Genomic DNA, 23246 nt, shown 5'->3' on the forward strand with positions numbered 1-23246 from the left:
CAGGGGCTTGGATTGGCGAAAGCTCGCCTGGCAGCGGAGCGCCAGCTCCATCCCAAGATCCAACTAACATAGTTTTAACTGCAGCACCTTTAATCTACTACTAGTTCACTGCCTCCATACATGGTCCAATTATCAAAGGAGCTGTGTCAGGCAGAATTTTGGGTTGTTTTCATGGCTTCCACATCAAACTTGTTAACTTTGTCGCCACCCTGCTGTGTAATCCACAAAATATACTGGCAAACTTTTATCATTTACCAATATTATTTCAGCGCTTCTTGCGCATCTGTTTACATTCCCCTCACCCGCCAGAACCCAAACTTATAAGAACGCTACTACACTTGATCTTATACAAAAGGTTCTTAGAAGTGCTGTTTGGGGAGTAGCCTAGAGACAGGGGCTTGGATTGGCGAAAGCTCGCCTGGCAGCGGAGCGCCAGCTCCATCCCAAGATCCAACTAACATAGTTTTAACTGCAGCACCTTTAATCTACTACTAGTTCACTGCCTCCATACATGGTCCCCTTATCAAACGAGCTGTGTCAGGCAGAATTTTGGGTTGTTTTCATGGCTTCCACATCAAACTTGTTAACTTTGTCGCCACCCTGCTGTGTAATCCACAAAATATACTGGCAAACTTTTATCATTTACCGATATTATTTGAGCGCTTTTTGCTCACCTCCTTTGGTTCCTCTCTGGCACCCATTGGTTTTAAGCCTGAGTCCATTTGGGGTATGTTGCCAAGACACTCTCTAGCCTGCCGCTGCTGCCGCTGCCTCTGCATAGTCCCCTATAGTGTCAGGGTCAATTATTGGATGTTTTAGATGCTATCTAGCCTCATTCAGTCACTCTGTCATTGCCATGCTGTTGCCCATACTTTTGGCATAATGGTGCGATTAAGCAGCCTCAGAGGCATCCATGCATGCTGCCCCTGCTGTTTCCTGTCCATTTCCGTGGTGTTTCCATCCTTTTCTGAGGTTCCCAGGTGCTTGGCCAAGCTTCCCTGTGCAGATCCTTGGTCCCCTTGAAAAATGCTCGAGTCTCCCATTGACTTCAATGGGGTTCGTTATTCGAGACGAGCACTCGAGCATCGGGAAAAGTTCGTCTCGAATAACGAGTATCCGAGCAGTTTAGTGCTCGCTCATCTCTAGCTGTGATCTCAAAATCATTAGGGGAATATATTACGATTGGCTTTCCCCGACCAGACCTGTTTAGACCAGGTTTGATTTGACAGAGAATGTAGTTATAGTCTCCGCCAGCTTTCTGGTAGCCTGGGGCATTCACCACCCTGCCTGACCCCATTCCCGCCCTGCTCCCCACCCTGACAAACCCAATGTGGCGTGCGGGGTGGAAAATCCCCAGAAAATTATGCAAATGGTTCTTGTTGTATGCCCTCTCTGCCACTTCTATGGGCATAATTAATGTAGGCCATTGAGTCTTTAAGAGAACACCTGAAGAGACAGAATTTGAGACAGTCTACATCTACAGAAGATATGTGGTTAGTTTTCAGAGATGTTTGGTACAACCGACCAACCAAATTCCTTCAAAATGGTGTGCAAATGTACCTCGAAGAATTAATACTGATAAAAATACTGGAGACACTAAACACATCTATTTCTGTGTTTCCATGCCACTGTCAAATTGAACATCCATTATTAGAAGAAAAACTAGCTGATCCCTTGGGGAAGAGAGATATTTTGTACATATGCCCTGAACTTAAAGTTGTGCCTAGGTAGCAGATTGAAAACTTATTATGCAAGGATGAAACAATCCATAACCTACAGAGGTGAAGAAAATTTCCTCTCTTTTGCAACCTGTCTATGAAACCTTCCTTAACTGCATTCAACAGAAACAACGTGACTGCTTCTCAAAAACAGATGACTGAACTAGGCCAAGAACAAAATGATAGCAAATTTATAAAGCAACTTAGGACAAACATGGTCTGTTCCATAGTATCATAGTATATAAGGCTGGAAAAAGATGCAAGTCCATCAAGTCCAACCTTTAAGAATTAAATAAATGTTTTATCCCCATAACCCGTGATATTTTTTCTCTCCAGAAAGGCATCCAGGCCTCTCTTGAACATGTACATAGAGTCTGCCATAACAACCTCCTGCGGCAGAGAGTTCCATAGTCTCACTGCTCTTACAGTAAAGAACCTTTGTCTATGTTGATGGTAGAATCGCCTCTCCTCTAGGCGTAGAGGATGCCCCCTTGTCCTGGTCACTGGCCTAGGTATAAAAAGATCTTTGGAGAGATCCTTGTACTGTCCGTTCAGGTATTTGTACATTGTAATGAGGTCTCCCCTCAATCGTCTTTTTTCTAAACTGAATAATCCCAAATTTTGTAATCTGTCAGTGTATTCTAATCCCCCCATTCCCCTAATAATCCTGGTTGCTCTCCTCTGCACCCGTTCCAGCTCTACTATATCCTTTTTATACACTGGTGCCCAAAACTGTACACAATATTCCATGAGTGGTCTGACCAGGGATTTGTATAAGGGCAAAACTATGCCTTTATCATGAGAATCTATTCCTCTCTTGATACATCCCATAATTTTATTTGCTTTAGCAGCAGCCGCCTGGCTCTGGTCACTAAAATTAAGTTTACCATCCACCAATACCCTCAATACCCTTTTCAGCTCCAGTTTTACCAAGTAATTGACTGTTTGGAACATAAACAGATGATCTACCTGATTTACAAGACATACCAACTTCTGATAAAGAGAGTCCAATAACACTGAGAAAGGACAAAAACCATGTAGTCCAAAGCGTCTTTTATACCAAATACCGTCCACCTCAAATCTGAATACATTTTTACTCTCCTGTATTACCATTTATAAAAAGTGAAAATTGTTCAATACAAATTGTGATAGGAAAACACATACATGTAGCCCTGTTAGATCATATATTGAAATACACTCATCGGCCACTTTATTAGGTACACCTGTCCAACTGCTCGTTAACACTTAATTTATAATCAGCCAATCACATGGTGGCAACTCAGTGCATTTAGGCATGTAGACATGGTCAAGACAATCTCCTGCAGTTCAAACCGAGCATCAGTATGGGGAAGAAAGGTGATTTGAGTGCCTTTGAACGTGGCATGGTTGTTGGTGCCAGAAGGGCTGGTATTTCAGAAACTGCTGATCTACTGGGATTTTCACGCACAACCTTTTTTTAGGGTTTACAGAGAATGGTCCGAAAAAGAAAAAAACATCCAGTGAGCGGCAGTTCTGTGGGCGGAAATGCCTTGTTGATGCCAGAGGTCAGAGGAGAATTGGCAGGCTGGTTTGAGCTGATAGAAAGGCAACAGTGACTCAAATCGCCACCCGTTACAACCAAGGTAGGCAGAAGAGCATCTCTGAATGCACAGTACGTCGAACTTTGAGGCAGAAAGGATACAGCAGCAGAAGGCCACACCGGGTGCCACTCCTTTCAGCTAAGAACAGGAAACTGAGGCTACAATTTGCACAAGCTCATCGAAATTGGACAGTAGAAGATTGGAAAAACGTTGCCTGGTCTGATGAGTCTCGATTGCTGCTGCGACATTCGGATGGTAGGGTCAGAATTTGGCGTCAACAACATGAAAGCATGGATCCATCCTGCCTTGTATCAACGGTTCAGGCTGGTGGTGGTGGTGTCATGGTGTGGGGAATATTTTCTTGGCACTTTTTGGGCCCCTTGGTACCAATTGAGCATCGTTGCAACGCCACAGCCTACCTGAGTATTGTTGCTGACCATGTCCATCCCTTTATGACCACAATGTACCCAACATCTGATGGCTACTTTCAGCAGGATAATGCGTCATGTCATAAAGCTGGAATCATCTCAGACTGGTTTCTTGAACATGACGATGAGTTCACTGTACTCAAATGGCCTCCACAGTCACCAGATCTCAATCCAATAGAGCATCTTTGGGATGTGGTGGAACGGGAGATTCGCATCATGGATGTGCAGCTGACAAATCTGCGGCAACTGTGTGATGTCATCATGTCAATATGGACCAAAATCTCTGAGGAATGCTTCCAGCACCTTGTTAAATCTATGCCACGAAGAATTGAGGCAGTTCTGAAGGCAAAAGGGGGTCCAACCCGTTACTAGCATGGTGTACCTAATAAAGTGGCCGGTGAGTGTATATGATTTAGGAAAACATTACTTTTACAGCTTTACACAATGAAGAAAATCATAGCGTGTAGCAACTGTATTCACCAATATAGTGTTTATTAAGCAACTGCAAATTATACACAGTGCATTCAAGAATGGCGAATCAAATATGATAGAATCTCAAAGAAACTGGAGAAGTGAGACAAGTCATACAGGAGTACAGATCCTTCTCTTATTCTGTCGAAACACAACATTATTACAGCTATTCTTTTATGCTAGTGTCAACAAATCACTTCCAAAATATGTAACTTTTCCTTCTTAACATTGTACTAGCATCTGACACATAGAAAGAGAGATGAGATGAATCAGAGATGAGATGATGAGACAATGACACAGTCAGCTCTGCTACATCTGCCACAATACACTCAGATCTCATGTGCCTACCTCCCCCTTCACCCGGATAAATAACTTATCTGCCTGTAGTTTGTAGCTCTACTCACGCTGTCATGTGTTTCGGGCAGGAAGTCAGTGAGTGTGAGCTGTTCCTGGTATGCATGGGGAGGGATCGCTGCAGAGAGCAGAGAAGAACTCAGCTCCACAGCGTCAGACAAGATGTCTGTCTACCCTAAAGTCAGAAGATCTAGGGTTGAAAAACAGGGGCAACTGAAATTGTGTACACCAGGACTGATAGAAACAGGTTGGAATTATATCAGTGAAATGCTGTATTTTTGTTAATTACAGTAAATAAGAGAATGTGTTATTTTGTTATCCTGAGTACATGTAAGAAACTTGTCTTCATGGGAATACCCCTTTAAGAGCAAACAATACTCCCACTTTCTAAATCTTTCTTCATATCTATAGCATCTACAGTCTACCTAAAACAATGTATACAAAAATAATTTCGTTCTGGCATATGTATTGCCTCTTTGCTTGTGTACATTTTCCTTACAATATTTAATTTTTTAAAGCCATATTTTTTTCAGCTTTTTTGTATCTCATCTTTTTTTTTAAACTTTGCCTTCCAAAAGAAAGAATTTTTTTATTTTTTTCATTTGCAGAGATATATGAAGGCTTGTCTTCTGCAGAAGAATTGTACTTCAGAGCGGCACAATTAAATGGAATCAGATAAAAAATCTAAATGTGATGGAATAGACAAAAAAACAGCAGAGGTGCCATTTTCTTGAGCTATTGTTTATTTACATAGGGGTCCAAATCCATTTTATTCTTTGTGACAGTAATGTCATGGACATATTTGTTTATTTACAGTGAGGAAAAAACATTTAGTCAGCCACCAATTGTGCAAGTACTTCCACTTAAAACAGTCAGAGAGGTCTGTTATTGACATCATAGGTAGACCTCAACTATAGCAGACAAAATGTGAAAACAAATCCAGAAGATCACATTGGGGCACATTTACTAAGGGTGTGGCAGTTTTCTGTCAGACTTTGCACGTTCTTTTATATGCAAACTGCTTGCACATATATTTAAAGGAAACCTACCATTTCAAATGGTAGGTTTAAGCTGTAAACACCGAGCACCAGCTCAGGGTGAGCTGGTGCCGGTGCTTAGTTTCATTAGTGTTAAAACCGCGGTATCGCGGTTTTAACACTTTTTAAACTTTATAGCAGAAACTGCTTCGGCGGCTTCTGCTATAAAGTTTAAAAAGTGTTAAAACCGCGATACCGCGGTTTTAACACTAACGAAACTAAGCACCGGCACCAGCTCACCCTGAGCTGGTGCTCGGTGTTTACAGCTTAAACCTACCATTTGAAATGGTAGGTTTCCTTTAAGAAGTGTCCAAGCCACATATGTGTCACACTCGACATAGTGCAGGTTGCACTCTTTTCAGTAAATGATCCCCATTGTCTGATTTGTAAAGAATTTATTTGCAAATTATGGTGGAAAATAAATATTTGGTCAATAACAAAAGTTCATCTCAATACTTTGTTATACATCCTTTTATGGCAAAGACAAAGGTCAAACGTTTTCTGTAAGTCTTCACAGGGTTGGCACACAATGTTGCTTATATGCAGATCTCCTCTAGAGAAGTGATGTTTATGGGCTGTCACTGGGCACAGTCACAGTCTTTCAACTCCCTCCAGAGGTATTCTATGGGGTTGAGATCTAGGCCACTCCAGGACCTTGAAATGCTTCTTATGATGCCATCCTTTGTTGCCCTGGTGGTGTGCTTGGGATCATTGTCATGCTGAAAGACCCAGCCACGTTTCATCTTCAATGCCCTTGGTGATGGAAGAAGGTTTGCATGATGCATGGCCCCATTCATCGTTTAATGTACACAAATCTGTCGTCCTGGCCCATTTGCAGAGAAACATCCTCAAAGCATGATGTTGCCACCCCCATGCTTCACAGTAGGTATGGTGTTCTTTGGATGCAACTCAGCATTCAGTCTCCTCCAAACATGACGAGTTGCGTTTCTAACAAACAGTTCTACTTTGGTTTCCTCTAACCATATGACATTTTCCCAATACTCTTCAGGAACATCTATATGCTCTCTAGCACACTTCATATGGACCTGGATATGTACTGGCTTAAGCAGGGGGACATGTTTGGCACTGCAGGATCTGAGTCCCTGGTGGCGTAGTGTGTTACTAATGGTGGCCTTTGTTACGTTGGTCCTAGCCTTCTGCAGGTTCTGGGATTTTTGTCCACCGCTCTTGTGATCATTTTGACCCCATAGGGTGAGATCTTGTATGGAGTCCCTGATCGATGGAGATTATCAGTGGTCTTCTATGTCTTTCATTTTCTAATTATTGCTTCCACAGTTGATTTCTTCACACCAAGCTGCTTGCCTATTGCAGATTTAGTCTTTGCAGCCTCGGGCAGGTCTACAATTTTGTTTCTGATGTCCTCCGAACAGCTATTTGGTCTCTACCATAGTGGATTTTGGAGTGTGACTGTTGAGGTTGTGGACAGTTGTCTTTTATACTATTTTATACTTGCTTGTTTGTAGGTGACCAAAAACTTATTTTCCACTATAATTTTCAAATATTTTTTTTAAATCAGACGATGTGATTTTCTTTATCTGTTTTCACATTTTGTCTATTTTAATTATACCTGTGATATCAATTACAGGTCTCTCTCATATTTTTAAGTGGGAGAACTTGCACAATTGGTGGTCAACTAAATACTTCATATATGTTCTTAATAGTTGAAGTTTTTTTACAGCCCCCCTCCTTCTCATTCTTGAAGAGTCAGTTCAACAGTGCCACTTTGAAGGTTATCTCCCACTAGCACTGTTCCTTGATGTTAACAGCAGATGTCTTCTGTATATAACAGTCTGTGAGACCTCTCCATACCGTTACCAACTGCATGCCACAGAAGCCAAAAGATGTTTAATTTGATAAAAAATATGTTTTTATTACCATTTGAATGTGTTTATATAAAAAAATATACAAACATATATAATTAACAATTAATTTCCTAATACTCTTAGGTATAGTATAGAAATATCAATAACACATGATTATGACATAGACATAGCCATCTAGCTCTGGCTTGAGTATTGCTGCTACCATTATGTCTCATCAGACAAGTCTACCTCCTTTAGCTTACGCACAGGTAAGCACTGCAGCAGCCAAGTGTTTGGTCTATGCAGGAAAATTAGTACCAAAAAAACATTTAGAGTAATATAGATTCTGTATGTACAAGTACTATTCCATAAATGTGACAACAAAAAATGCTTTGTATTATACAGAACGGAAATATGGATGAGATTAGTTATTAGGTTAATTTTTTTTTCCTTGGGTTTAGGGAATCAATCTTACAATGTATTAAAGTGGTTTCTAGCAAAGTAATATGATGGTGAAAAAGACTCTGCTGTTGACCTTTTAAATAATAAAGCGCTAACATAGAAGTTGTGACATGTCTCAGACACATAAAGAAAGTGGAGTGATGGGGGGTTTAAGAATGGCGCCACCTAAGTGGAAGGGGAGCGAAGATTGATAACTTCATAGTAGAAAAGGCAGGAAATAGACGCAGGTCCTTCAAGTCCAGCCTATAAACCACCCTAAGAGGGTTAGTCCAGGGCAAAAAAAACCTACAAGGCAGTTCTGGTTCAACAGTAAATTAACAAATTGTTTTGTTGTGCCAATGTTTTATTGTGTTTCCAGCATTTCGTTTTTTTACAGAAAAAACCTATAACCAAAGATCAAAGTGATCCTATATCACTTTAAAAACAACCCCCAAACAGGGGAAACACAGATCTTGTGTCTCTGACATATCCTTTTGCTCAATAATCACCAACATCCACATGATGAATGGAGAGCAATCTCAGGCTGATGACGACTTTCATATATCTGTAGTGGACTGAAACCCTTCAGAGATTTCTGTAAAAATTTTAAGCAAATAATAAGCGAAGGACCATTCATCTGCCGAACTACAAGGGATGGACTATGGGATTATGAAGTATAATAAATATTAGTATTAATAACTAGAAAAAAAATATTTCTATGGGGTATTGGTAAAACAAATACCAATATTTGTGGACTGTATAAGTACTTGTGGACTGTATAAGTACAGTCTGAAATTAGTGTGGATTACGGTATCTGCAGGGGGAATGTAGGTAGTTAATCCACATAAAAATAAGTGTAGTGGATGTGTTTTATACTGGTTTCTACTAAAGATTTAGAATATGCAGAATGTCAATTATTGCTGTGAATTGTGGGTGCAAAAAAATTTGCTACTGCAGAGGTTGAGGTCTGCCCCTTACCACAAGAGAAGCCAAACTAAAATTTGTAACAGAACCAGCTTCTGCAGCCATTTAGTCAGACTGGTTAAAGGATAGCTTTAGAAAGCTGTTGATTTGTATTATTTATAGAGAAGTAGTTTCCAATGTGAGTTAAACTCCACTTGTGCCTTACCCTCTTCCCTGTAACATGTTAACAAGTTTCACAATGCCTCTATTTTTTGTACATAGAAACCCATACTTATACAAGGAAACTTGCACTGTCAATTGTATTGATCACCTGTGTCAGTATGCCAAAATGACTGATATTGTAATGAACTGACTATGCTAAATTGTAGGAAAAGTTTTTGAGGGTATCAAATCAAATTCTTGCCTCCTCCATTGGAAACACCATTTGTTCTCCTCTCTCCAATTAATGGTATATGAGCTGCTAATTGCTAATAAAGGATATTACTGCACTATACAGACTGTATAGAAACAAAAAGACAGAGCACTACAGTTGTATACCCCTTCAATCTAGAGGCTGGTAGGGCGCACACATTATGACTGTGTTTGCACTTGCTTAAAGCTTATGACGTATAACAACCTTTATTTGCAGAACTTTACAATAAAGAGGGACAGCAATACTGTATCATTTTCCATGACACTAATTTTATGATGATCATTAACATGATAAGGTATTCAATTAAGATTTTCTTTATCAATCGAATCTTTAATACTAACAATCTGTATGAATATGGTAAGCATATTCTTTCAGTGAAGGTCTAAACCTTCTGCACAATGTGAGCCACACATTTGGTTTTGTTTTTTCTTTCATGCAATATTAGCGGGGACTGGTGAATACATATGAGATTGTTTCAATACATTTTTATACTGTCAGTTTTAACAAAGAAATAAAATTGTAATGACAGATCTAAACATGTTTGTCATCATACTGTATATCAGAATACATTCGTATCTATATCCCCTGTAGCATATTTGATGCTATAAAATTAATTTTAAAAACTTTATGCATCTCATCCATGATTAAAAGCATCCTGGGTTTGGCAGTTATGGAATATGTAGTTAAATGTGATAATGACAGCAGGCAGAGGCGATGGATGCATTGCTAGTCACTAGAACAAGCCTACAGAATAGATCAGTATTTGCTGCAGCAATTTTTCCACCCAGCCTTCCTTCTCTATAATCTTATTCAATCTTTACATTCCACAATGAGCAGCAATTATTAATGGTCTATTCCTCGAAAACGAAAAAAAAATCCAGGTGCTGCATTTTTCCGAGAACGCGCTATGATGACAGCAGTAAATCCTTATGATATATATACATATGCAGTGTATACAGACATGGTTGATGCATTGAATGTTAGATTTTGCATATTTGATCAGACATCCTTACCCGGCTAATAGAAGACTGCAGAGGTGCAGGTTGGTTTCCATAGTTCAGCGGCAAGTGTCCATCCTGCTGAAGTAGAGCAGGTTGTCTAGTCTCGTATGCGGCTGCAGAGAGGGAATAATAAAGAAGAATCGGTCATGTGACTCAGAGGCTGCTGTTGCATGGTTACAAGGCTCCGAGTGGTAATTAACTGAATTTAAAGCAATAGAAGGCTGCGAAAAGTCACTTAACCACTTCACTCCTGGGACAATGGAATTCCTATGACTGAAATAAACCAGACATAAGAAATGATTTAATAGTTTAGCCCTAAATAGTTTAGCCCTGGAAATTATAGTTTTCACATGTTATATACAGTATCTATATTATAACTGCAACACTTTAGCCAGTGACAGACCATCCAAAGGTGATCAAAAGCATCTAGACAAGAGTGAAGGATGCACTATCCTATAATCACATATGTATTTTTTGAGCCCAATCCCCACAAATGTGGGATATAGGTCAGTTTTTTCTATGTCCATACCTTTTTCTTTGGATTCAATGGAGATTATGGTTCTAAACCCCCAAACTTTAAGTGTGGTTGTAGCCTAAACTCTTTGGGGATGAATAGCTACTTTTGCTTTTACAAAAAATGCTGCGCCAAAATATCAGTGGCGGAATTTATCATTAGCAAGGTTTTTGGTGGCAAAAATTACAAACCATAGGTTTCCTGTGCAACTAGATATTTTTGCGCAATGCATTTTCCTTGCGTTCTGTGCATTTTTGTCGAACAAATTCATTCATTAAATATGTTTATCCATACAATGTTTTATACATCAAAATACATTTGCTTAGGTCGAGAAATGTTTTTCTGTGGCTCATACCGTGTTAGTTATAGAGAGCAGAAGAACACTGAAGAAGTCAAGCGATTCCTTTTTGCGACTGAGTATATTTGATGGTAAGCTTCTGAGACTACTACTTCATCAGATATGATGTTTTGCATGAAGCAGGAAATTTATTCTATTTTATACACACTAGGCATTGATAATCAAAGGATCTTAACCCCTTACCAACATGTGACATACTACTGCATGGGCTGAGCCCTCTCCATAGCTGGTAAGTATTTGCTGCATATTGCAGAAAAGACTTACCGGTAAAAAAAAATTTGAAAAGTAAAAAAAAAAATGGAATAAAAAACCCCTAAAAATTCAAATCACCCCCTTTCCCTAGAACTGATACAAATATAAATAAACAGTAAAAATCATAAACATGTTAGATATTGCCGCGTCCCAAAATCTCTGATCTATCAAAATATAATAATGGTTAATTTAATGATAGCATTAAAAACGGTATGAGCGCCAGAAGATGGCAAAATGAAGAATTTTGGTATGCCCGTGTCATTTGGGGAACACAGTGAAAGTCGTAAAATCCAAGACCACAAGAAAACGTAGCAAATTCATTTTTTCACCAATTTCACTTTGGAATTTTTTTCCAGGACATGGCATGGAATATTAAATACCGTCACTATGAAGTGCAAGCCCTTTAGAAAACAAGCCCTCGTACAGCTCTTTACATGAAGAAAATAAAAATTTTGAAGGTGGTGACTGAAAATTGAAATGCAAAAACAAGCAAGGACCTGGTCATTAAGGGGTAAATTTAAAAAAAAAAAAACAATTCCAGTAAGGTTACAACAACTTTTACCCCAACCTGAAATGAATTCTATCCCGACTGCCCACTGCCAAAAGATGTCAGCTGGCGCGGGTCTGGAGTCTGCAGCAAAGTCACAGGAGCAGGACCAAGTTTTCGACTGTCAGATACAGCCAGAGACCATTGGCAGTAAGCTCCAGCAAGCCTTCCAAGCCTTAAGCTCCCAGCCTCATCTCACTTGAAAAAGGAATCCTTTGAGATTCCGAAACGCATTGTGCTGTTGAGACCCCAACACTACCAGTGTACGCTGCATCTACATCAACTCCCCTACCGACTATACTTAATCCAGACCGGTGTGGCTACTGTGTTCTGAAGATCCAGTAGATTGGCAGCACCATAGGGTAACCCCCCCATGCTTTTCACTAGTGTTGTGCCTGGTACAAGCACAACTCTATCTGGTGAGCCTCATTCTTATCACCTCATCATTTTCTTACCATTCTTGCAAAATACTACTCCATCAGTGCTTTTCGGTCTCTCCCTGTCCGCCTTTTCTAAGAGAAAATATATTCGAAAATTGTATAACTTTTTATAATACAAACAATAACATTAATTTCCATAATGGGAATACCCCTTTAAAGTCTTTCAAGGCCTAGTCAGAAAGGGGTTAAGCTATTAAAAGGCACAGATTTAATGCTGTATCCGTCGACTGGAAGTAGTTGGATGGAAACGCCTTCCTCTGTAAACAAACAGAGGCACAGCACCGACTAGACAACCAAAGCACCAGAGAAGATAAGCATAATTTTTTGTTTTGTTTTTATCGCTACCCTGGCCAGATTTTTTAAACCTGCCTATTGTTTATAAAATAAACAATTATAAAATAATTCAAAAACTAGTATACTGGAAAGTTCACCATCAAATATACTTAGTTAGCCTGAAAAAGCTATTGTCTTATATCACCAGAGGGCAACAATGGTAATAAGTGTAATGGGTGGAGTAGAAGAAAATGACAGGTTAATGAACCATTTGGAAAAATGATATATTATGACACTGTACAAATACTTGAATGGGCAGTACAGAGAAACACCAAAAATACTGCAGTCAATACAAACACTGGAATAAACAATAATATAGGCCACAGACCAAACAATGAATAATGATAACGATACAGACCCAGATCAGTTAATTAATGTATTTTTTTATTTACTATTTATTAAAGTTTTACATTTTCTGTAAACAGTGCAGCAGAAGCGTATGTCAGAGGTCACGCAGGAGCTTATGTGAGTACAAAGGACCAGACAGCAATTCCAGAAATTGGTCATGTGGAGTAGCCATGAGATATTCCATAGTACACATCTTTCTTATACAAGCATAAATACCAAATGGGGAAGGGAAAATCAGATTCCTATCAGCTGTTAGAAAGTGGAGAAAGTGGAGAAAGAGTTTGGCCCTGTGTGGATCGAATCCTGGGGGTCGTGGCGGTAGGCCCAAACGGAAGCCTAGCAGGTTCAAGTGAATAGCAACCTCTAATAAAGATCTCAAAAGCATCTAGCCTGTATACCAGAAAAAAAACGATACTGGGGTATTCCCAGAAGATATCATGGAGAGAACCAACAGCAGAGTTACAACTCCAACACATATTAGCTATATATAGGTTTAGTTAATGTAGGAGTCCAGGCGTGTCATGCCAAGTAATTATTATTTTGTATTGGTTCTCTTTACTGTATATGTTGAGTACTGAGTGAGCCCTGAGGAGCTTTATCCAAAATAATCCTTCAGATATTCTCAGGAATTTCATTCTTCAACAAGTGTTCCTAGTGAGTCATATAACTATATAACATGGATGGGACAATCACAGGTATGTAGATTATATCTGATCTTATCAGATATAAGATCCATATGTGCTGAAAAAGTGAGAGGTTGGGGATGGTAGAGGTCTCTAAAATGGTTTCACATAAAAACCTAATCTTCAGGTAGGCAAGAGCAGCAGGAGCAAATCATCCCGGAGCTGAAGGACTTCAAGAGTTAGTAGACAGTTGTTAGTGTGAGCAAGGTCTATGATGCAGAAAGCATTGACCTGTGGTCAGAAACCTACAAAAGGAGTAATAATAATGTAAGGTAAGTGGGGGTATGTGTCCTATTTGCACATGCCCCGCACAGATAGTAGGTATATATACATCATGAAAGTGTCAAGCTTTAAATGATCATATCTCCTAAACCATAGCACCCAGAATTTCCCCTTTAATATGACATCAGGACTGTGTTTCTAGATGAAACAAAACCAGAAATATCCACTGTTAAAGGTACAGTAAAAAATATAATTTTTGAATACAGAACTTGATTCCACACTGTAACTTTAAGAGTGAATATATCTGGTTCTGTCTACATAGAAATAGAAATAGTGGATATTCTCCTCTTTAATAAGACACTAGAATTGTGTCTCTAGGTGCTAGTGTTTAGGAGATATGACCATGTGATATGAGGCCGCGATATGAAGGTGCCCCCCTCCAGCCTGTCGAGCTGCAGAAGACACTTTGCAAAAATACATGCACCCTCTGCCTCTTTCTCTGAACACAGAAAATGGTGAGGGATATATTATACATAGTAACATATCTTGGTAAAGGCTTATACAATTTTTCAACGTATTAAAAATGTTTTAATGGGAAAAATTACAAAAAGCATATATTTACACATTTTTATGTATTTGTCTACTAATTCTATAAAAAAATAAATAGATAATCCTGGCACTCCAAGTGGATGCTTGCTCTAGTGATTTTTTATTGCAGTGTAAATAAGTGCAATGTTTCAGCCCCCTTGAGGCCTTTGTCAAGCACTAACTGCCGGGAAAAGAGAGCAAGAGGGTGTGAAGAGAATGGGTGAATGGCACAATTGTGCCCAGGAAAAGTCTCCCTAAGTATTATGATATGTAAAGACACAGAGGGTGCAACAGCGACCGGGCCAGAAGTTGGAGGGGGTATGTGGCTACCAGCTAGCGGACACGGACATGAAAGAAGGATTAGACAATCTATAGCAATTTGTAATCTGTATTTAATTACCATTAGTCTTCCAACACATCTCAATAAATTAAAATATATATCGGCAAGAAGTTATTTTGTTTCAATAATTTAATTCAACAAGTGAAACTCATACTCATACCATTTCTCGGGTTGCGGGCTCACCCGTGCCTGTCCATGTGTCCCTGTGCCCCGGACATCTACTAACCCATCCTTGCTCCTGCTTCCGGCCCCGCAGCCGTGCGTGCATGTACCCGTCTCCTAGCGCGCACGTGCCGGCTTCAGAAGATTTAAAGGGCCAGCATGCCATTAATTGGTGCTGGTCGCCCCCCAGAATCCTATTTTACCCAGCCTCTCCCCGCTCACCCTGCCGGACCTTTCTGCTATATGCCTCTGAGAAAGCTAGTATTGTTGCCCTGTTCCTGTTTGATTTCCCGTTGTGACCTCGGACCTGTTCCCATTTACACTCCTCCACTGCCTTCTGCTCTGCCTCTGATGTTGATCCTGTGCCGCCTGCCCTGACCTGCCTTCCGTTTCTGTACCTTGCCTTGGCTGCCACTGCAGACAAAGTCGCACCTGTGGAACAACCTGGTGATTCCACGCCGCAGCAAGTTTAACCTGCTTTGCGGCGGGCTCTGGTGAAAACCGGGTGCCACTTAGATTCCGGTCCCAGGTGTCGGCTTACGTCATCTTCCTCAGTGGTCCAGTGGGTCCACTACCCCTGGAGCTTGACACATATAATTATATAGAGACATTAGAAACAGAGATTTTTCAAGCGTTTATTTCTGTTAATGTTGATGATTATGACTTACAGTCAAGTAGAACTCACGAGTAATTATCACAGAAAATTAGAATGCAATATAAGACCAACTGTAAAAATATTTTTGAACACAGAAATGTTGGCCAAATAAAAAGTATTTACAGAAAATACACTCAATACTTGGTTGTGGCTCCTTTTGCATGGATGACTGCATCATTTTGGTTTGGCATGGATGCGATCAGCTGATGGCACTGCAGAGGTGTTATGGAAGCCAAGGTTGCTTTGAGCAGCCTTCAGCACGTCTGCAGTGTTGGGTCTGGTGTAAAAATGTATGGCCAGATATAAAATTTAGAAGAACATATAACATAATAACTTGAGAGCTGCCTTTTCAGCGGGGTACAACATACTGGGCACTAAAATGACATAACTGTCAGATCTCATGGACTGTAAGCTCTTGTGGGCAGGGCCCTTACTCCTATTGTTTCACATGAATGTTACTCTATAATTTCTTATTTTATTTGTATATATGTATTTGTTCCCCAGAATCTGTAAAGCACTACGGAATTTGATTGCACTACATAAATAAAGATTATTATTATAAAAATCTCACTATACCACCTCCTTAAGTGCTGTTATTTCCAAAATGGGTCACTCTTTGGGGGTTTTACTTGAAAACCCATAGGTACTGTCATATTCACAAACTATGGGGTGTGTTTTCTACTTTAATCCCTTGTGAAAATAAATATTTTGGAGCTAATGCCACATTTCACTGAACAACTTACATTTCATTTTTATTGGCCAATTTCAACAAATTCTATTAAATATCTGCATGGTTAAATGCTCAGAGGTTACATCCACATGTGAGATATATTTCACTGCAAAATTTAAGTTGGAATTCCTCCTTATCCCTTGTGAATGTTTAAAAATGGGTAAATTAAAATTTGAAAATTCAAAATGTTGCCACCAACACTTCCTAAGAGCAGTTTTAAATATCTTAAAGAGAAGCTGTTAGGCACATCTATCCCCTAAACCAATAGTCCTACCTCATTTTCTGTAGTGAGTTGCTCTGCAAGTCAGAGGCTCCTGTAAATTAAAAATTGAACCCCCACACTTTTAGTGTGCTGTATATATGTCCACTTCTAAACACCCCTGCACATCATTAACACCCCTTTCTGTGCTGCAGCCAAGCAGGAGGCGAGTACAGGCAGCGCTTACAAAGGATGGACAAGTAGGGGGTGTTGCATCTTGAACACGCTGCTGACAAGATTACAATGCAGCGGAGGAAAGGTGCGTGACCAATTTTATAAATGATGTGCCTGACAAGGTCCCTTTAAGGAGTGCAGTTTTAAAATGGGATGATATCACCTTAAAAATGCCAACAAGCATTTGGGTGGTAAGACTGTCTGAAAAGCAGACAGTCTTACCACCCAAATTTACAATTTCGATTTTTTTCGGTTAATGCAAAACATATTAACCAATATCAACCACAAATATGTAGTACTATCTCAAATCCATTTTGGTAAATTGGCGTGTTCAAAAGTTTTAATCATATATAGTGACAAATGTCCTTAAAGGGAACCTGTCACCAGGACCCCCTTTTCAGTCTCCCCCATGTCACCATAGACAAATGTGAGCACATTCCCATTTTTATAATAACTCTAAATCTAAGGAAAACTTATATTAAAGTGTAATATGCCTCTCGGTATTGTCCCGCGTCACTGGGTATGTCCAAGTGAGGTTCAGTTTCCCCACCCTTGGGAAACTGCTTCGTCATCAGACAGTTTTACAAAATCAGAAAAACCTCCTTCTTACCCCCTCTCTTCTCTCTCCACATCATCCCTATCCACCTGCTCCTCTTCTTGGAATCGGGGTTAGGCAATTCTCTTGTCTGCCCAGCAGCATGTGCTGATGAAGTAGAGCCAGCCGCCTTTTCACCTAAGTATGTGCCACACTACGTTCGGGGATGCTAGGCAGTGAGGCGGGGCCTCTCTAGAGCACGTTGTCATTTGATCTGGTACCTCTTTCAATTGAGACCTATCAAGCATATTTCAGCAGGCTACTACTGTAAATTATATAGGCCTGTTTCTGCCACTGGGAAAGCCCAGTGGATGAAACAAGGGGTGCCAGCAGTTTCCCACTGCCTCCAGTAAAACAAAAAATTAACTACTCACCTTCCTACGCTCTCCACGGCTTGTGCTCTGTGCGCTACTCCTGAAGAAGAGGGGAGAAGACGAGATGCGGGGGCCATGGAATGTGAGAACTCAATTTTTGTTTTTATGTACTAGGACTGCAGTGTGCTGGCTTCCTATAAACTGGGGGATAGGTGGGGGATGCAGTGTGCTGGCTACCTATATGCTAGAGGAGAAGGGGGGCTGTAGTATGCTGGCTTCCTATATATTGGGGGAGGGGGGCTGCTGTGTGCTGGCTACATATATACTGGGGGGAGGGGGCTGCAGTGTGCTGGTTACCTATATACTGTGGGAGGGGGGCTGCAATGTGATGGCTACCTATATACTGGGGGTGAGGGGGGCTGCAGTGTGCTGGCTACCTATATACTGTTGGGGTGGCTGCAGTGTATTGGTTACATATATACTGGGAGGAGGGAGGGGGCTGAAGTGTGATGGCTACCTATATACTGGGGGCACAGTATCTATGTATATTTACTACAGGGTGCACATTATGAATTAAAAGAGGAGACTGCATACGTGTAAATTAGAGGTCATGGTGCTGTGTTTCTGTGCAAAGCTTGGTTCTAGTACTGTGCTTGTGTATTGGACTCCATACTGGTGCTATATTTATATACTAAGCTTTGTTCTGGTAACGTATATATGTGAAACATTATTATAATAATTTAAGACAGGCACAATATTATAATTTGAAAAATACTGGCCATTTTAATTAATGGGGGAGGGCACTGTATATATAAGAATTAATTCTAGAATAGTGCTCCATACACCATGATCCATTCATAAAAGCGTGAGGGGATATTATTTGAGATTCACCCTGTACAACAAATGAATTAGAAACTTCCCTGAAATGATATCGCATGCAATGTTATTCTATGAGGACATAACTCCTCCCACCCCCCCCCCCCCCCCCAGTTATTCTGAAATGACCAGAGACTGATGTTTTCTTTGCAGTTTTCATAACAATTCTACCTTTGTAAAAATAGTTTAATTGTTTGGACTGAGTGCAGGAAGGAAGTTAGCTGTGAGACCTTTTTCTAGCTGACACCATGTGTGTAGAGAATTGTTTCTCAGAGGCTTTCTATTTTACTTGGAACGTTCTCTTTTTTTTAATTTGTGCTGAGTTCCTATAAGCTGCGAATTCTGACAACTTACTGTGTTTGCTTCCCCTGATATCAAAGCCATTTGAACACTGGTAAATTTTATCAACAATCAGATTCAATGTTTTCATCATTGATATAATGACAGAAAACTCTCTATAAAATACAGTAGCAAGACAACTATTGGAAATTCAAACATCAAAAGTTTAGATCAAATGTTCTTTGTCCTTGTCAAATAGACATTACATTTTCAGACCTGGTGACCTGATTTAAATCCAAAGCAAATTTTTAAATTAGTATATATACACAAGTGTAATCCATTTACACATATGAAGTTCTACTAATGAAATGGCAAATCTTTAAACTATATCCATGGATATTTTGTCTGGGCTCAATTGCATTTTGGCATTTTTTGTTACATCTATATTAGTGATCTATACAAGTCTTGCTGTGTATAAAAATGGATGCTGCCTACATGATGTGCATAGAACTTAAATTCTTCCAACTCACCAACATTATACATAAAACTTAGTTACATTATATACCACTCCAAGCAAACATAGCATGCTCTTCAATATAAGCGAATGTACGAGAATGAGTCAAATCCTATGACCAATACTTTTTTCTTCTTTGCCACTGTCTGCTGATTTTAGCTCAACAGTATCTACTCAGACACTAAGCTAAAAGTATTTTTAATGTTCAGTTGTTAAATTTTGTTGTTAGTTAGTAATTTGTATAATGTTATTTTAGCTGTAAACAATTCCTATTATGTGCACTAGGAAAGAGAATATATGGAGATGATAAAATTATTTATATATGCAAGGCAACTATGTAGCATTGACATAGCCCTTGCAATATGAAGGTAGGGAATGACAGATACAGGTTGAGGTGTTTTCAACATATAAAGTTCCATTGGTGCGGTTAAAGGGCTTTGCCATTTTTCAATAAATCTCTTCCATTAGACATGTCTCTGCCTGTATATGTACCTCTACCTTTGACTCATTTGGGGGCTTCGTCTTACCCTGTTCCCACAATGCTGCATATAACACAATTTTCTGTTTCTCACTCCTTCAGTTGTTCCTAATGGTGTCACCCACTGTGCCTCTTTCTCTCACAGTCCGTCTCACTGACAGACACATGGAGAGGAGAGGGGGGAGAGCAGAATTAGTCATAACTCATGTTGCTGTAATACTTCCTATTCATCAGTGCTAAGACATGTCAAGATCTAGGGAGAGTTTGCAGACAGCACTAACGTAAGTTGCAGGAGTGCTGAAACACTGGACGAACCTTCAGGGATTATTAAAGCAGTAAAGGCAAATGGGCAACTTATGTAAAAGAGTGGGCAACCACTTTAAATGCTTGCTTAATTATGCTAAATATAAGGAGCATTTCTTACCTTCAAGACAGGCATGGTTTGTAGGGGGGTGAAAAATTTTCTAAAAACTATTTTGTTCCATGTAGCTCAGCTGTATATGTCTAGGTTACCATAGAGTGGTAATATGTCATGTGACTAGGGACCTCCTAGCAAAATTACACATGGTTTGCTCTGTAGTGAAGTACAGATGATCTGCAACTAATGCAGGTGAACCGTAAGATGTTTAAGCTTGTAGAAAACTGTGGTTTCCCGCTTCCGACCACACTTTCCCTTAAAATTTTTATTTCTCCTTTTCATTATTTACTAGGTAATTTTATCATTGTATTTACCAAAAAACTTTTTTGTAGTAATAGGTACATAAATCATCAAATAGTGTATAAAACGCTGTACCACACTACAGGAGAAAGTCTCTTCAGTTCATTTAATGACTGTAATGACTGTAACAATGAACGTTATAAATATGTGAATAAATGCAGAATGACATAATCCTTATACATTGCAATTACTAGAGGAAATTGTATAAATGCTTCCACGGTGTAATCAAATTATAGGTTGATAAATCCAATGACAATGTAATTACACCATTTCTTACATGCCTGCTGTCTACGGTGTAGCAAGTCTGAAAAAATAATGCTTCATTATATGATGCTATTTTAAAAATAATAAACAATAATAACTTTTTTCAAATTCTTGTTATTTGGAATCCACAAGTAGCATATTGTATATTTTTTCCCTTAACCTGTAATTTCCATCATGCGCCAGACTTCAGGAGATCTAATCAATAATGTCTCATAGTGGACCATCAATTACAGTGAAGAGGGTGTTCTAAGGCAGGGAAAGCTTGACTTCAGTGTTAAACACTCCACCTCGTTGACTTCATAAAACCAATTTACATCTCACTTCATAGTTGATTTTCCACCACCATGGGCCATGAAAGAAATATGATCTAGAAGCTGTTCAGCTGCTTGACAACATACTGGTAGTTGTTTACCAGGCCTATTTCTCAGCATTGCATATAATGCTACATATAAAGCATTGCACTTCCAAGCATTGGATCCATCACATCCAATTTGTATGATGGAACAATGCTAGGTAATGAGAAAGAGATAAGTGGTTATGTTAATTTTTATTAACTTTAAGTTCTAAGTACATTTGTTCTTAGATGAGCAAATAACTACGATACCTGTCATCCTTAATAATAAACAAAAACCTATACAAATTTCCTTGTTGCAAAATAGTGCAGGAACTTACACCATTAGTTCATTTATATTTTTTAATAGATCATTTATATTTTTTTAAGCTTGTAGGTATAACATGATTGAATATTAAGTCCAAGTTGGAACAACTATTAGTTAAGAGTACTGGTGAGTGGGTTGGGTGAACATAAACACCATTAAAATCAATGGGGACCTGATTTTAAACACTCAAAAAAGGCTATGGGGGTAGTAATGGGTAGAGGGTTGAAAAATTGTCCTGACCAAAATGGGCTAGGAAAAATCATTAAAAAAAATTAAATGCAGTTAATGTCATTATGCTAGAAGATGGTATGGGTGGTTAAGGGGGGACACAGCCAGCATTTTTGTGGGAGTGGAGACCACTAGAATGACAGTGATGAGCAGCTACAATTTTTCAATAATTAGCCTTTTCTAAGGTTCTATGAAGTACTTCGTGTATTCTCAGAATGGAGATGCTGGACAAAGTTGAGGCCTTGATCAATTAAATTACATAGGGTGCCATCAGATTGACATTATCTCACTCTACCTCTTTTGTGCACAGCTCTTAGCCACATCTTATTGAGAAGTAACTAATGCTCTATGCTAAATCTCCTAGGATTGCATGGGCCATCTAACTGTCCCTTCCCAGTTCCTAGATGAGCACGGGGGAGACATTCTCCATCAGGGACTACTCCAATTGTCGTACTGAAGGAGTGGTATACATGCTCACATGCCCGTGCCCGCTCAATTATGTGGGCAAAACCCATCGTCCGGTGAAAATCAGGATACAGGAACATATTGGCGACATCAGAAACCATCGGATACGACAGTAGCTACACACTTTGCGAATGAACATAGCAGTAACCCTAAGTGTTTACGCTTTCAGGTCATCGAGAAGGTTAGACCACCCAAACGTGGAGGCAATTGGGACAGGCTGATCTGTCAAAAGGAGACTCGATGGATTTACACCCTTAGGACCATTGAGCCAGACGGTATTAATGAGAGCTTGTCTTTCACCAGTTTCCTGTAATTTCAGTTTACCTGTTTAAACTGAGGGCTCCAAGTAATGGTACCTACTTAGTAAGCAATGGTTATGTTACATCCTTTAACCAGGTGCAGAACCATAGGGCCTTCATCTTCACCCTCTATAAGCCTAGCAAGCTTTATGGTAGATGCTCAACACCTTATCGGCCTATTTTTATCTAACGTTCCTCATCTCCATGGATCTCCATATTCGTCTTAGATATACTCAACAGATTGGCATTCACACCTACCATGATCACGGCTACAGGGCTTCACTACCCCATTACATCATGCATGACGTCTAATTCTACATTGTCTATTTTTAGACTGTCCATTACTGGCAGATCGCAACTATACAATACCCCGTCGGGGATGCTAAGTGATAAGCATCCTTTTATTCCTTTATACATTGAACTTACCTCATGGATCCGTGTCCTACACACATCGAGGAGTGGCCTATTCTATTGTTTACTTTCGCCCGCACCTTCTCCAATGGTTGTGACCCGCGTCATAGCGGGGCGGGCCTTAGGGCGTGCCAATGACGGGTGTTCACATGATCGGAGGCCCCATGACGCACGGTCACATGACCGGGAGTCAGGTCCGGCCTCCGGCTTCACATTGGATGCACCATCTATTGAAGCGGGCCCAGTGCGGAGGGGTATGTTACCCAGGCCCGTTCCCATTGGCTGAGGGCCACCCCGTGAGGACTGAATAGATAGACTGAAAATGAATATCTGAGATTATAAACTTAGTATA

At 39.8% G+C, this 23246-nt stretch overlaps 1 protein-coding gene across 3 annotated transcripts in view; it reads right to left on the minus strand.

Annotated features, from left to right (window-relative positions):
- The window catches only part of REPS2 (RALBP1 associated Eps domain containing 2), a 175673-nt gene that overhangs the window by 64382 nt on the left and 88045 nt on the right, over nucleotides 1-23246 (minus strand). For all 3 annotated transcript variants that reach the window (XM_072136315.1, XM_072136314.1, XM_072136316.1), the window contains one exon: nucleotides 10202-10302. In XM_072136315.1, coding sequence (XP_071992416.1) covers nucleotides 10202-10302 — 101 coding nt within the window. The remainder of the gene's footprint in view (nucleotides 1-10201; nucleotides 10303-23246) is intronic.

The sequence above is a fragment of the Engystomops pustulosus genome, chromosome 2, assembly GCF_040894005.1.
Source record: "Engystomops pustulosus chromosome 2, aEngPut4.maternal, whole genome shotgun sequence".
Classification (NCBI taxonomy): Eukaryota; Metazoa; Chordata; class Amphibia; order Anura; family Leptodactylidae; genus Engystomops; species Engystomops pustulosus.